The 16587-nt window shown below is 39.7% G+C and overlaps 1 protein-coding gene across 2 annotated transcripts in view; it reads left to right on the top strand.

Moving 5' to 3' along the window:
* Window positions 1-14386, top strand: part of DNAJC13 (DnaJ heat shock protein family (Hsp40) member C13) — a 95525-nt gene extending 81139 nt beyond the window's left edge. For both annotated transcript variants that reach the window (XM_081159902.1, XM_081159901.1), the window contains 8 exons: window positions 1532-1701; window positions 1858-1900; window positions 2268-2441; window positions 4246-4425; window positions 4733-4873; window positions 6340-6483; window positions 8790-8889; window positions 13528-14386. In XM_081159902.1, coding sequence (XP_081016028.1) covers window positions 1532-1701; window positions 1858-1900; window positions 2268-2441; window positions 4246-4425; window positions 4733-4873; window positions 6340-6483; window positions 8790-8889; window positions 13528-13634 — 1059 coding nt within the window. In that variant the 3' untranslated portion in view covers window positions 13635-14386. The remainder of the gene's footprint in view (window positions 1-1531; window positions 1702-1857; window positions 1901-2267; window positions 2442-4245; window positions 4426-4732; window positions 4874-6339; window positions 6484-8789; window positions 8890-13527) is intronic.
* Window positions 14387-16587: the final 2201 nt, after the last annotated feature.

The following is a 16587-nucleotide window of genomic DNA, read 5'->3' as shown; positions in this document are numbered from 1 at the left end:
GTCTGTGTGTCATTCCTTTTTATTGCCAAATAATATTCCATTTTCTCCCATTCTGTGGATGTCTTTCCATTTTTTTGATTGTGTCTTTTGAAGTCCAAACTATCTTTTTTGTTGTTCCTGTAGCTTGTGCTTTTGATGTTATATCTAAGAAACCAGTGCCTAATCCAAAGTTATAAAAATCCATGCCGGTGTTTTCTCCTAAGACTTTTATAGTTTTAGCTCTTGTATTTATGTCTTAGATCCATTTGAGTGAATTCTTACACATGGTGTGAGGTAGGAGTGAGGCTTATAAATTTTTTTTTTTTAAAGGGCCATGTAGTAAGTATTTTATCTTTTGTGTGTCATATGATCTCTGCAGATGCTCAACTCTGCCTTTGTAACCAGAAAGTAGCCATAGACAGTAGCTGTACAGATGGGTGCACTATGTTCTAATAAACTTTATAGACAAAATTAGGGGGCGGGCCAGATTTGGCCCCTGGTTTGCCAACCCCTTTTCTAGAATAGCTGAGTAACCTGGACATAACTCTGAAGGCTTATGATCAGAGGATTTACGTTTTGTAAGAATTTTTTTACTTAAACATCTGATAGTGTATACACCAGTTGATAGCTTTCAAATTCTGTCATGATCGAGAAAAGTGACATACTTCCTATTTCATAGATTTTGTCATGGAACTGATGTTTCCTGTAGTTCATTGGCTGCTAGGAAGTTCAGAGCTAAATTTGTAGCCTATCACTAGCAATTATATGTTTCCTTTGTGTACTGAATTCATATTAGTCTCATTTATTCAAGTTTTTTAATAGCTGCTATGTGTCAGGGGCTGCTGGATACACAGGCAGTGAGTGAGACACCTGTGCCGGGGAATTTTCCAGAAGACAAGATTTGAGCGCAGACTTTAATGATATGAAGGAGAGAGAACCTGAGGGGGAAAACTTACCTTCCCAGCCTGTATTTTGCCTTTGTACTTGTGCCTCATACTAACTTTCAGTTTTTGTGTGTGTGGTTTTTTTGGGGGGATTTTTTTTTTAAAGCTGTTTTTTAAAATCTTTTTGGAAAAAGTAACAGTATAATATAAAACCTGGTACAGCAAAATAAAGGCACTAAAAATCCTCGTAGGACACAAAAAATGAGAAAAAAAATTTGTTTCTGAGGGTGGGGGACATAGGATAGAGTTGGGAGGGACAGGCCAGCTCAGGGTGCTCTGGAAGAGGGAACAGCATGTGCAGGGTGTGGTCTGGGAACTTGACACACCAGGGATACTGAATTTCTTGAAGTTTCTTAAGTTTGAGGCAGAGAATGGAAATGAAACTAGATAAGTAGGAGCAGGTCATAGTGAGGCTTGTTCAAGTTACCTTTGCATAAACCAAGGTTTATCTCTTGTCCCACGTTAGGGCTTTTGGGTAATAGTTATGTCTCATATCAGCCATAACACAAATTACAGCAATAGTCTATCTTAGAGAAATGTAAAACAAACCAAATATTGAGATGTTTCCAATAGGTTTTTTTTGTTTTTTCCTAAACCTCCTCATATAGGTTCGACTTACATTAATGAAATTTCTGCCAAGTGTTTTTATGGATGCCATGAGAGACAGCCCTGAAGCTGCTGTCCATATTTTCGAAGGAACTCATGAAAATCCAGAGTTAATTTGGAATGATAGTTCCAGAGATAAAGTGTCCACAACGGTTAGAGAAATGATGCTAGAGTAAGTAAAGACACCTCATAACTGATGGCCTTCAGGTAGAATCTCAGGGAAGGGCACTCATTTTCCACTTTGTCTATCACCTCTCTAACACTTCCTCTGAAGGTAATGAAATGTGTCCTGTGACTGAAGTTTGCTATCCCCTCTTTTCCCCCCAAGGCACTTTAAAAATCAGCGAGACAACCCTGACGTAAACTGGAAGGTAAATATACTTTCATTCAGAGAAAGAAATTTTACATTTTACTGTATTTGTTGTTGTTTTTTTAAGTTGCTGCTGAATCAGTTTAATGCCAACCTCTTAGATACTGTGTCATTAAGACACTAAGATCTTCCCCTGGCAAATAAGATTTTAAACATAAAACAAGGAATATTCACTTCTAAGGTAAGTAATCAACCTTTCCTAAATTTTACTAAGAGACAATAAAACATAATAATTATGATTTGATTGTATTAATGACTAAGGACTGCTTAATTTCATGACAGTGACTTTAATAGAGTTTGCATTTATTGCTTAATGTACAACTACTGATGACTAAGTGACTTGACTGTGGTTCTTTCTCTATTTAAAGTTGCCTGAAGATTTTACCATGGTGTTTGGAGAAGCAGAGGGTGAACTTGCTGTTGGAGGCGTTTTCTTGAGAATCTTTATTGCACAACCAGCTTGGGTTCTAAGAAAACCTAGAGAATTTCTCATCGCATTACTAGAAAAATTAACTGAGCTTCTGGAGAAGACCAGTCCTCATGTAAGCCACAGCCATCAGATAGTTTGCTAAATGCACTGCTGGTGTTCCTGTTAAAACGCCATCCTTGTTGGCTATGCATTAAGAATTGGCTGCCTCCTTCAATGTAGCAACCATATTTAAATCAAATATGCCTTTTTTTTTTTTTTTTGACACATTCGAAAGTGAAACTCCTTGGTAAAATGGTTATTTTTGAATCACATTTGTAGTTATACTGAGAAGATGCTATTTCTGACCATTTACAAGCTCGGAAAGAAGGTTTCTGCCAGCCCATTTGCAATAATTGTATAATTTTAAGGAGAAGCCTAAATGTTCATTGTAGAAACCTAAGTGGAAGTGTGCTCACCTAGGCCATGTTCTTTACTCGGCTCTTTATATATTGCAAGGATGACCTAGTTATAGAAACTGACAGGAGGGCCCGGACGGGCGTAGCTCAGCGGTTGAGCATCGACCTAGGATGCAGGAGATCAGGGTTCGATTCCCCATCAGGGCACATGCCCGGGTTGTGGGCTCAATACCCAATCGGGGGCATGCAAGAGGCAGCCAATCAATGACTCTCTCATCGTTGGTATTTCTATGTTTCTCTCCCTCTTCTTTCCTCTTTATGAAATCAGTAAAGATTTATTAAAAAAAAAAAAAAGAAAAGAAAAAGAAATTGACAGGAGGGTAGTTACTACATGGTGAACTCTGTCCATGCTCAAAGCTGAAGGCTACCTGTAAGCAGGAGTGAGTGAGAAAATAGTCTTGGTCTAGGTTTGGTGAGTTAGAAACCCTGGTAATGTTTAAGGTTCTGTTAATTGAACCTTTAGAATTGAAAATAATTGAGGTATGTACGTAATTGTTGTTATAAACTGGCTATACAGAGAGGTTACTGAGAGCCCAAGCTGTCTTATTCAGTGGTCCAGAACCCCACTTCAAGCTCTGTCACTGTCTAAGCTCTATGACCTTGAGCAATACCTCAGGACTGCCTCAGTTGGCTCATTTCTGAGTGATCACAGCACCTTCCCCAAAGGCTGAGGTTTTAATGGGTTTTGATATATGTGGTGTGGTTTCCGTAATGTCTGGCACATGTTGAGTACTTAGAAATTATTAGTTACTGTTATTATTAGATTAGCAAAATTTCAAAAATCATTAGTATAGAAATATTTACATGTGTCTTTCCACAGTCACATTTTCTCTTTACTGGGATTTTTACTAGCTATAGCTTGTTTAAGTAATGAAATCTTCAGAGTAGGAACTTGGAAAGGGAAAAACACACTACCTTTTTCTCCTATGTCACTTTTCTTTTTGGCACATCCAGTTTCCATCTTCGTTTATGGTGATTATGTTATGGATGGATGTTTGCATATACAGGTATGATACAGGTATTTGCAATCCATTATGCACAATAGAAAGTGCATTATAGCATCCAGGCATGTTAAATAGTAGGATTTTAATAGAGCTGGGGGAAACACTTCACTAGTTCTGCGTTCTCCTGAATTACTGATGTTCTGTGATACTGACATTTCTATAACATTATCTAAAAATTTCTGGTGCTATCTTTTCGGAGATGGTCTCTTAAACCTGCAATAGAAATGAGATGTGACCTTGCCCAGTGAAAGGCTGCTAAGATTAAGATAACACATTTTTAAAGTCCTTTAAATTCATGCCTTTTAATTAAGATGGGGAAGTTCATTCTTACAGGATTTGTGAATCAATTTTCAAGTATCAGTACATAGAATTTGTGGATCCCTAGTTCTGAACACCAAATAATTGCCAAAGGTGTTTAGGACTGTATTTCATAGACTGTTTGTTTTATACCCTCCAGGGAGAAACTCTGGAAACTTTGACGATGGCTACAGTGTGTCTCTTCAATGCACAGCCTCAGTTGGCTGATCAGGTCCCACCATTGGGCCATCTTCCCAAAGTTATCCAGGCGATGAATCATAGGAATAATGCCATTCCTAAGAGTGCCATTCGGGTTATCCATGCCCTGTCTGAAAACGAGGTACAGTGTTGATGAATCCATTTAGTAGATTATGGTTCTAGAACTTATCTATGCTCCCTCTTCCTGACTAATGTACATTGTGGTATGAATCCCTTTCCTATTCTGTGCCTTTCGGCATGTGAGCTACATGTTACTGTAGCAGTTCCTGAAGCCAGTGTAGTGATACAATTAATAGAAGACTGAATTTGATTCAGTTCATTTTAAACTTGAACTGAATGTAGGTTTACCATGTTTTATTATGGTATTTACTATGCTATAAAAACACTGTCGTTACTCTACAAGTAACCTTCTCTTTTTGGGCACTTAGCTGTGTGTTCGAGCCATGGCATCTTTAGAGACCATTGGCCCATTGATGAATGGAATGAAAAAGCGACCAGATGTTGTTGGTCTAGCCTGTGAAGCAATTAATCGAATGTTTCAGAAGGAGCAGAATGAATTAGTAGCACAAGTAAGTGACTTCAAGATTCAGTGCTGTTTCAGGAAAGCAGACATACCAGACACGTAGGTTTTTACTACTTAGCACTGTTTGGTTTCCCTTGCTAAGGTTTGGCAGAGGGTAACTTGTGGGTGGTACTTGCATGATTTTATATTATACATGCACATACAGGCATGAGCCTGTCTGTGCACACAGACACAGTGGGCCAGCTGCCCAACATCTTACCAGTGTTTCAATGTAAAAGTTTGACTGTCAAAGCATCTCTCCTCAGCTTGCTCTGTAAAATTTGCGGCACCCCCTTTAGAAGGATTTGTTTTGTTAATTCATTCCTTTGTTTTTTAAGTCATATTTAAGAAACGTGCCAAGATTTTGCTTGTCCTTTTTGAAGAGACTACCCACCTAATGAAAATAAGACTTGGTGAGCACCAATGTAGAATAGACGACGCTGAAGGAACAAAAAGCATACGATGACGTAAACGCTACTGTAACAGCGATCTTCCTAAAATACAACTCAATATAACTGGGCCAGTCTTGTCTTAGAATTCTTTAACAGTTCCTCACTACCTGCCAGATGACCAAGTGACAGCTGACACCCTTAGCCTGAATGCAAGGCCCTGCATCTTTTTTATCTGACCCTCCTATTCTCTCAGCCCCCATCCAAAATCTCAAGTCTCCTCTTCCTCCCCACCCACTCCTCATTTAGGCAGGTTAGAGGTACTGAGTACATCTCAAGGAGATAATTGGGCGCTCTGACGCTCGAAGGTACAATTCGCTTGGAGGGTTGGTTGTATTGGGAAGAACATGAGCCAGTTCTACCACTTGATGGCTCTATGACCTCAGGCATGATACTTAACCTTACAAAGCTCAGATTCCTCATCTGTAAAGTTATGACTACCTCACAGAGTTGTTATAAGAATAATATTGGTAAAAAGGTACACTCACTAAGTGTTTATTACTTCCACGTCTTCCCTTTGAGTTTCAGAGTGGGCATTGAAATCGTGTGAAGCCAGAGTATTATTTAGCTTTTGTCAGGCTGATAGGATATGTATGGTGAATGTAAAGGTTGATGTTTTAAGAAAATGTGAAAAAGATACTAAGATACTTCAAATATTGTTGCCTGTTAGTGTAGTGTCATTAGAGGGGACAGCCCAGTGCAGTGGCTAAAAGCTCAGGTTCTGCTTTGCTCAGGTTCCTGTGTGCATTGATTTCTTTCCATTAGTAGTAATAATTGTGCCTATGTCATTAGGCGTTGGGAAGATTAAATAAAATAATCAATGTGTATTTAGAACAGTTGATGGCATGGATTAAAATCTTACTGAATAAGAATGCCCTTATCATTAAATACTTAAATTTTCATCTGGCATTAAATAAAGTAGATTATCTTCTTCCAGGTATTGTTCTGGGGGTAAAATTATTTCTTCAGTGAATGGTTTACTTTTTTTTTTTTCCAATATATATGTATACTTAATGTCTTCTAGGCCCTGAAAGCAGATTTGGTCCCATACCTCTTAAAATTGCTTGAAGGCATTGGCCTCGAAAATCTGGACAGTCCAGCAGCCACTAAGGCACAGATTGTTAAAGCTCTCAAGGCGATGACACGAAGCCTGCAGCATGGAGAACAGGTGAGTCTGCACGGGGCTGGCTTTGATCTGCCAGTTACAGCAAGGCATTCCCAGAACCAAGGGTCTAGGCCAAGCATGATACATGCACCCCTGCTCAGGATCCACTTACAGGTGTGGTTCTATTGGCTATAACTGGAGCCAATCCCAAGACCCAAGGATGGACTAGCATAGCTGCCTCGTAACCAGTAGAAGCACACAAACCATATACTCAGGTGGTCGCTCGGGAGGATTTTCTTTCTGTATAGTGATAGCATGTTGTACCTTTCAAGAAGAAAAATGCTGAAATCCTTCAGCATTGAAGAATAATGAGTATTTATTGCTGATTAAGTGAATTTTCAATTGTAGGAGTTATTGTTGGATAGTGACAACCACATTCATGAAACATCCCAAAATGCCATATTAAAGATACAGAACATCATTTTAGTTTCATCTTCTTTCTTTATTAGCACATATAATGTGTTAGTTTTCTTTTTTGTCTCAAAGATATATATTAGTGTGTTTCAGCTCATGCATATGCCGATTTCAAGCCAGTCAGTAATTTAATTTTCCTCTTTGATTTCACTTATTATGTTGCTTTTGAAGAGTTCCTCACTCAGTGCTACTTGATAGCCCTCTCTACTAATACTCTCTTATTTTAAAACTGAGGTGAAATTTAGGTAACATAAAGTTAGTCATTTTACAGTGGATAGTTAATTGGTACGTAGTGCATTAACGGTGTTGTGTAACCACCACCTTACCTAGTTCTCAAAAGGAGACTCTGTTCCCATTAAGCAGTGACTCCCCATTTTTCCCTCGAGCCTCTGGAAGCCACCACTCTGTTTTCTATGAATTCTGATTCAGATATTTCATGTTAATGGAATCCGTGTGACCTTTTGTGTCTGACTCCTGTCACTTTGTGTGTTCTTGAGGTTCATCCATGTTGTAGTATGTGTCAGTGCTTTTCTTTTTCAGGCTGAATGATTGTCCATTGTGTGTATGTGCCACAATTTGTTTATCTGTTCATTCATTTGTTGATGGACATTTGGATTGTTTCTACCTACCAGTGTGTGTTTTTTGTAGGTTTAAATCGATTTAAAGTCTTCCTTTAGTGAATCCACTCACTGTTTGTGTGTTCCAACTAAAGAAACGTTTTTATGCCATTGTCCATTCTTTCAGTATCATCATTTGAACAGTTTAAAGTGATACTAAAGAAGAGAGACAGCATGTGTTGCTGCAGTCATTAACTATAAGTTTATGTGAAGTATTTTGTCCGTTTTGGGTTTTGCTATGGGTACTCTGAATGCCAAGCAAACCCACATATAGGCCGCTCTCTTCCCCTGGACCTGTCTCAGGACTTTCATTGATGAAATTAGCAGAGTAAACCTAACACCCACCTTCCACTCCCAAGGGGAGGAAAGAAGTGTGATAGTTTCCAAAATAGGAGCTCCTTCACCACCTGCACAACCAATCACTTGCTTCTCTCCAAGGTTGGGATAGAGAATCTGTTGGACTCACATGGCCCCATGTGTAGGTCTACTTTAATGCTTACACTAAATTACCTGGTGCTGTCTCTACTACAAGACAGTAAGCATTTCAGAGACAGACTTTCTCGTGTGTCCACTGTGTGTCACATGCGAACTGCTCAATATTCGATGTGAACATTCACACCCAAAGATAATCTTTAAGTTGGAATTTTCTGAACTTTTTAAAAATGTGTCACACAGAAAGAAATACGTCTTTCATTTTAGTTTAGTAGACGCTTACACACACATTATTTATACTCGTGTGTATGTATATTTACATACACAATATTTATCCATTTTACATGTGATACTCTGATGCTTTCTACATGAACCTATTTTATTTTCTGAAGTATTTGATCACAATCCTCTTAGTTGATTTCATAAATTTCTAACAGGTCACAGCCCATAATTTGAAAGTGTGCTGTGTGTTTCAGCTTGAGTTTGCAGCATCTTCTCCCCATACCCTGTCCTTGGGAATCCTTCACGAGCCCATACCACACTATCAGCCAGTTGTTACCATAACAAGAAAATCTTCCTGCCCAAATTTCATACAGATGAGTAAACTGTAGGTTTAAATAGTGGAATCCAAGTTTAGAGGGAAGCCTGACTTAGGGGCCTCTTGGGGTCTGGTTTAATGAGATGTAGCTGGAATAGAGTGTTGGAAGAATGCTAGGTTTTAGTCCACCTTTGGGTCTTCCTCAGCTGGCCTTTTGTCTTGGAAGTTTGCTTTTTCTGTTTAGTACAGTCTTTCAGTATCCAGTCCTTAATTTATTTATGTTGAAAGAGTTTGCTTTACGTCCCTAGGTGAATGAAATCCTCTCTCGTTCTTCAGTCTGGAGTGCCTTCAAAGATCAGAAACACGATTTGTTTATTTCTGACTCACAAACAGCAGGATACCTCACAGGTAAATCACACCAATTGGTTGCCCTAAGATGTATGGCAGAAGCCAGTTGGACCTTCCTTTTGCCCTGACTAGACTAAAATAACATTTAGAGGGTTTTCCTAAGCTACGCCCTGCGCTGGAGGTACTGTGGGCATGTGGTAGACCATTGGTTGTAGCCCTGGGCAGCATGCAAAGGACTTTGTGCTGAGTGCGTGCTGATTGAAACATGGGCGCTGTTCAGTTTTGATCAAAGTAATGGTGTCATAGGTTACATTTGGAACGTGGCTGTATTAAAATGTTTATCTCGAACATGTAAAAATTGTGGGGAAATATCTAATCAGAACTAACAGTATCAGAAACATGGTAGCATCATTCTATTTCTGTTGGAATAGCAGATGAGATTTCAAATGTGTACACTCACATGTGAAATAGTTTTCTTTTAAGTTTCCGGTGATTAATCTGTACTTTTACTAAATACTTCTGGATAATCCTCTCATGGGAGGAAATATGTGGGTACCATAAAGGAAAGGATGTTTTTACTGCTGAGGCATCTAAAGGTAATACAGTTTTGAAGTTCAGTACATTTGTCCATTTGACACACTAATTGCAAAATAATTTTAAACTACTCATCTTCACAGTGACTTCTGTTTAGAAAGTCCCAGCACTGTATTGCTATGTACTGAAATTGAAATACAGTCTCTGGTATAAAAGGTTTCAGTTGAAATTAACCTTAAGAATATGAGGTGGTTCTTGCCATCTGCCTGAAATTGTAGTTGATCCTTGAACAATGTGGGTTTGAACTGTGCAGGTCCAGTTATACGTGGATTTTTTCAGCTGACCCATGAAGTTCAAACCAATGTTCAAGGGTCAAGGTCAAGGTTGGGAATCTGTGTAGGAGAGACAGGTGTGGTTGTACTTGGATTTTCAACTGTGTGGGAAGTCAGTGCTTCTAACCCCTCATTGGGCTCAACAGTATATTAAAAAAAAGTATCAACACTAAATCCTCCTCTAACCAGAGATGATGTCAGTAAATTGAGAGAAATCATTACCTAGTGTTTCTCAAACCAGTGTAACTTTTAATTACCCTGGTTGTTAGTATAGCTGTTTATACATCGTGAAGACTGAATCTTGAATATTCAAAAACAAGGACTTTGGAGAAAGTTTTGCTTGGTTTAATTTTAGACTCACTTGTGATACAACAGTGTTTCCACTGTGACCACTTTAATATTAATCTACTAGAATTTATAAGCAGAGCCTGCGATTTATAAGCGCGGTGCTTTGGCTGCTGGTCGTGTTTGCACATTGAGAGCACAGTGCCACAGGTTTCCCTCTAACTTTTCCATGGAGAGAAGACCCTGGAATAAGGCCGTAGTATATTCCATATCTCTTTCCAATTTGGGGTAGAGCTGTAGCTTCTAATTAGGAACAACAAAAATTTTACCTGTTTAAGCTCTTTTTACTAAAGTTTACATACTACCTCATTTTTGTGGGCATTACAAGTCATTACTTCGCATGTAAGATGTTATGATCGGAAAATCTGCCTTATTCTAGCTAAGTGTAAACTTGTTTGAAATTTGGCCCTAAAAAATAGTAAGTGTAGACCGTGAGCCCCTGCAGGAAGGCCTCTTCTCATTCTCTTTGCTCTCCATTCTAGCTTGAATTCACTGGCTTGCCTGTCTGATGGGATAAAAGACTGCACGTGGTCTTTGATTAGTAATAGGCTGTGGTTGGAACACAGAAGAGAGAGGGGTTTGTCTTCAGAGACCTAGGCTTCCTTTAGAAACCATTTTGGTCCTCACTCGCATCCCAATTCCCTCGTGACTGTCAAGAAAAACAGGGAGTCAGGAGTCCTGTCTATACCTTTCCTTTGACTTGGCTCCCTGGGGTGGCTTCTGAAATGTGTGAGCAGCAGCTGTGGGGTGGAGGAGGGTTAGGAGAGAAGAAAGGCTGCTGTTTACAGATTTCTGCAGTCCTTGGGCTGGATCAAGGGGCAACAAGTTTCACACAAAGCCAGTCAAGGGGGAGATGGTATAGATCTAAGCCTGGAAAGGGCCTGGTGGCACTGTGACCATCCTGAAGGCCATTGCTGAAGCCTGCAGCCATGCCAACAGTTAGGAGCTAGAAGTGGAGATGAAAAACCTTTATTTATACATGTTTATTTAATTAGAGGCATGTGGGATAGTTAACTTGGCTTCCTAAGGCCATTAAAATGAGAGAGGTACAATTCTTGAGCCTCTCCTCAAACCAGTCCAATAGTTCTTTGCAGAGTTGATTTTTATTACATTTTGCTTTTCTTTTTACTCCTGTCCAAGACAGGATGTGAGCGACGTTAAGATTCCCTGAGGACAGTGTCAGTTTATTGTAGGACATTGGCCGCTGAGGCAGAGCTTCCTTTTTCTGTTTTCCCCGCTGAGAATCCCATGTTCATTTTCACCAAAGCTCATGTTCCATCCACTATTCCATTATGGCAGCCAGTTCTGTTTTGTGGTATAATCTTTGTTAAGTTTCCATCTTTTCTCATTCTTTTTAAGTCTGACAGCCTTGCACACTGTTGCCACATGTCACATTTCTGCTCTTTCCTCCTACCTTTCTCTGGAGAACACACTGCGCTATCCCATCCTAACGGTCAGACTGTAACTCCTGGCCCCTAAAAACCAGACACGTCCTCACCAAGGCCAGGGGTGTGAGGGAGAGAGTGTCTCAGACTTCATTTATAGAAATTGATTTGTTTCTCCTAAAGAGGCAAGTGATAGGGCTAGAATATTCTGGATAATCCTTTAAGACAACATTTCACAATTTAGAGTTTAGCCCAGAGGTTCCCAAACTTTCTCATTTCACTTTTTTTTTTCATCTATCCCTAGACAAAAAGAAAACCTAATAGTTAAGTTTATTAAGTAGTTATGTCCAACACCTTGAAAGTTGTTGTTTGTATGGTGTCCAACAGGTGTCTCTGTATCTCAAATTAAAACTATCCAGCAGTTCCCTTGAGTTTGCCTGGGTGCCCCAGCACACAGTTTGAGAACCACAGCCTTAGTCTCTTTTCTGTATGTAGTGTTCATGATTTGGTCTCATCATCTACTTGTTTGATATAAACCAAGTTGAGTCCATAATCATAAGTGCTCAGGAATTATATTGATCTGGAGTGTTTAGGGTTTTATTTTTTAGGGTTACATCTTTGGTAACCTCATTTGCTAGTTTCCTGGTAATCTCGCTGCTGCCTAAGGTTGCAAGAGCGATAGGTGGTGGGAAGTGGTGGAACAGCGTGGTGCTGCCCCTCTGGACCACCTTGTGAGAGGGGGTATGCTGACCCGATGGCCTTTTTCCTGAGCAGGCTGTGGAAGGCCTGGCGTCCGGATTGGTGGAAGGCAGGGATTGATAGATGCAGGTTCATGGGCATTAAAAAGGGAAAATTCTTTTTCGAAGAATTATGAGTTGAAGGTTTCGAGGGCCTAGGTGCTTGTGTGGCATGTTGCAGCTCACGGAGGCTGAGTTGTCTCTGCACAGTGTCACAGTGTCTGCTCAGTAGTACATGCCGTTTCACATCCTCGAAACAAATGCTTGTATGATGAAAAACAAGATGATCTGAACTGTGCCCTTTTTAGGCCTACATCAGTCCCTGTTATGCTTCAGTCCTCATCAGACTGCTCTGCTGTGTGCACTTCCTCACAACTTCCCTTGCTGCTTATGTTTCTTTTTTCCCCTCAGGTGTCTCTCCTTCCCTTCTAACTGGCAGCAGCCCCCTTCACCTCAGGAGCGGGCTTTAGATCTGCTCTGCCAGGCAGCTTGCTAACTTCTGTGTAGCTCTCTGAAGCAGGTAGAGAACCATTTTGCTAAATGCATGCCACTTCCACTGTCTTTCTAGTCCTAACCCTTCAATGTTCCTTAGCTGTTTGCTTGTTTCCTACGATTTCAGCTAAAAGTGTTGCTCAGTATGTGTATTATGCTACAGTGTTTCTTCCAAGTACTCTGTAGAGTTTGTGCAGTGAGTCTGAGATGTAATTAAATGTCTGCAATGTTTAAAAGAAACTAGAGAGCCTACAACCATTATGTGCTCATAGGACACATCTTGATGAATGCTGGCATTAGAGCATTTTCATACAATAGAGACTTTTAGAATCAAAGAAGACATATAAAACTAAAATAGTGATACCTGTTCCTATAACACTCTTGTCTTGACCTATGACATGTCCCAAGCCTTCCTTTTCTTTCTGAGACCGTGGTGTAGCAAACCTTGCTCATTTGGTGTTACTTGTTACAATAGCATTTTTTTTTTGCACCAAATGAAAATAGGTTAACTTGATGGACAGAAGTGTTTTTTGTTGGGAATTTCATCGTGTGACTTTTATTTGACATAGCTATCCTTCAGTGCCCAGGATTTTTTGAAAAATTGAACTTCCCAGATGTGAGAAGGGAAAATTTCTCCATATATCCACAGCAGTACTACCATCCATTTTAACTTTGTCACATAACAAAGGCAATCCATGAAAATGGTTGCTGTGTAGCTGTTTGTTAAGGTTTAGTTGTACCTTTAGATAATTCTAATAGATCATCATTTTCTTGTGATGGGGTCCTTGATGGGGTTCTGACATTTTTATAAAGGTCACGTTTTCACAAGACTCTGCTCTCTAGAAGGTGTGTGTTTTCCTTTCTCTCTTGCAGGACCTGGAGTTGCTGGCTACCTTACCGCAGGGACATCCTCATCAGTCATGTCTAATCTGCCTCCTCCCGTAGACCAAGAGGCAGGTGACCTTGGCTATCAGACTTGAAACCTCTGTGAGAGACATTAGCGCTGAAAGGCCAGTCGGTGCCCAGTCCACATTCCTCCAGCTGATACAGTGAAGCAAACTCTTACTGCCTTCCTCCTGATTTCATGACAGTGTTATTCCTTTTTCTATGAATATATTTTTATTTAGGAAAAGTCCGTGATTCCAATTGTATCACACTATAAGAAAGCACTCTGTGGATCAACCTAAGTGGGTACACGAGAACTTTTTTCTTGATGTATGTAAGCACATTTTGTTCCTTTATATCTGTTTACAAGACTGTGAATCAAAAAGACAAAACTTTCTTCCTAGTTTTTATAATGTTTTTTTGAATTAGCATGACTGTGGGGTTGAACTACAGTCTACAGAAATTGGGCTAAGTCACTTGTCCTTGGAAAAGGGCATTTTCCTCTCCTGAATCGCGTCTACGTGGCTGTCCTCCTCCCACGGTCGAACACTATTAGGGGTTGCCCCTGCATCTGTTCACTGATCCTCAATCATTAACCTCCCGAGAGCTCACAGTCCACATCGGTATGTATAACTGGCTTCACCAAATTGAATGAGAAAGGAGCTTGAGCAAAAAAAAATTAAAAACAGATGTCAAAATGTTATGTAAGAGATTAGTGTAATTGTGAAATGTTCTATACATTATCAAATATATAAAGCTTTCTATATTGAATGTACATTATACAGATCATTCATATGTGTACATAAAATTTTAAAAATAAATGGAATTGACTGCTTTGTTAATGAGATATATTTGCTCTAGTTTAATCTTTCCCTTTGATTACCTCATATAGCTTTATTTCTGAGACAGATTTAGTAGTGATAGGAAACACAGACTTTACATACACAGCTCCTCATTCAGACAGCTACCCTGACATATCTGATCATTTCTAACTGCCTTCATTAATATATTAGCCATATCTAAATTCCAGGAACAGATAGCATCTCATTTATTTTCCAGACAATATTCAGGAATGGGTCGGACTGTTAATAAATATTCTACTGTGTGGGGGAGACATTCATTCCAGTATTTTTAAGAGGAGAGGAATTTAAAGAGTGAGGATATTTCAAATAACACTGACCTCAGCATTATATAGGTCTTCTAGTGTGATCACAAACTACAAGAGATACAAGCATGTAACATATACAGATGCTTCCTAAAGAGTGAGGAAATACCCCAACTTCCAAGTCGCCTTCAAAAGCAAGAACTGAGTTTATTCCACAGTGGATGTGTAAGAAGAGCTGGAACGGAGACTTAGTCCTATCATAAATCACCAGTTCACAATTTTCCATCCGATTTATCATCTCTCAAATTAAAGATTATGAAGTAATACATCCATGTAAGCATTTTCATGTGTAAGTAGGGTTTTAATTTCTATAATATGTGGTCCTAAAAAGATATTCACAAAAAGAGATTATAGCAGCTAACTTGGGAGTAGGTGTTTTGGGAGAGCTTAAATCAACGCAAATATTTTTTCCTTAAATACTGAGAGATTATAAATATTGTGAATATGTAATGGTATTTAAGGACCCATTAAATTACTGTATAATCATCGGTGTTTGAGTACCAGTAACAACTGACCTTTACTGAACATCTGCATATATGGCATGCATCGTATAAAATGTCATACATGAGTGACCTCATTTAATCCTTGGAGCAAATCTATGGGCTCGATGATATAGTTTCCCATCTTCCAGATGAAGAACATTGGGCTCAGAGAGGCAAAGCAACTTACCAAAAGTCACACAACTAGTAACAGAGTAAAAAATCAAAACTACATCTATTGTCACCAAAGTCTGTGCCCTGAGCCACAATCTTAAGATGGCAGCCATCCCCAGCAAGTGTATGTGACTAGGAAAACTGAGTTGTTTGTTTTTAAACTTTTTTTTATTGTAAACTAAAACACATACAGAAAATCTTACTGAACAGATTGAGTCATTACAAGGCAAATCACCCTTGAAACTGTTACCCAGGTGAAGAACCTTTCCAGCCTTCATCAAAATCCCAGCTTCTCCCTCCAAAAGGGACCACTTGTCTCGACTTCTGTGTTCCTTCGTACTCACCGCCTGGGCACTAGAGTTTGGTCTGGCCCTTTTTCTTACTTAAACATGGCTTTGAGTCACTTTTGATCTTCTGGCTACAGAGCCCTATTGGAGAGAACACCATTGAACTCTGGAAGGATTACTCCTTGAGGATGCCATCATTGTTATACAGAAAGCGGTGAAAGCCATCAAGCCCGAAACAACAAATTCCTGCTGGAGAAACTGTGCCCAGATGCTGTGCATGACTTCACAGGATTTACCACAGAGCCAATAAAAGGAAATCATGACAGAAATTGTGAGTATGGCAAAGGTGGGTGGTGAAGGGTTTCAGGATATGGACCTTGGAGAAATTCAGGAGCTAATAGACACCACACAGAAGAATTCACAGAAGACGACTTGATGGACTTGCGTGTTCCTGAACCAGTGCCAGATGATGAAGAAGACAGAGAAGAAGCAGAGCCAGAAAACAAATTGACATTCGACAACCAGGCAGAAGGGATCAAGACTGCTTTTGGCAACTTGTTTTCTTCCTTTTTTTAATTATCTTAGAGAAAGGGAGGGAGGAAGGGAAAGAGAAACATCGATCAGTTGCCTTCTGCAGGAGCCCTGGCCAGGGATGGAACCCGAAACCTGGATACATGCCCTGACCTTGAATCACACCCGCCGCCTTTTGGTGTACGGGGCGATGCTCCAACTGAGCCACTCCGGCCAGGGCTGCTTTTGATTTCTTTTATGACGTGGACCTTTCTATGATATGGGCACTTAAATGAAAGCAAATGGTGGAAAAAGGACTGGAACCACATAGAAACATTTTTAGAGAAATGTTTTTAGAGAAAAGCAAAAGCGTTAGAAATTACCATGTGCTTCCGTGAACTTCAGTGGAGTGTGCCTGCCTCTCCCGCCCCTC

The sequence above is a fragment of the Miniopterus schreibersii genome, assembly GCF_964146895.1.
Source record: "Miniopterus schreibersii genome assembly, chromosome: 15".
Lineage (NCBI taxonomy): Eukaryota > Metazoa > Chordata > Mammalia > Chiroptera > Miniopteridae > Miniopterus > Miniopterus schreibersii.
This window is presented reverse-complemented; position numbering and strand designations above follow the sequence as displayed.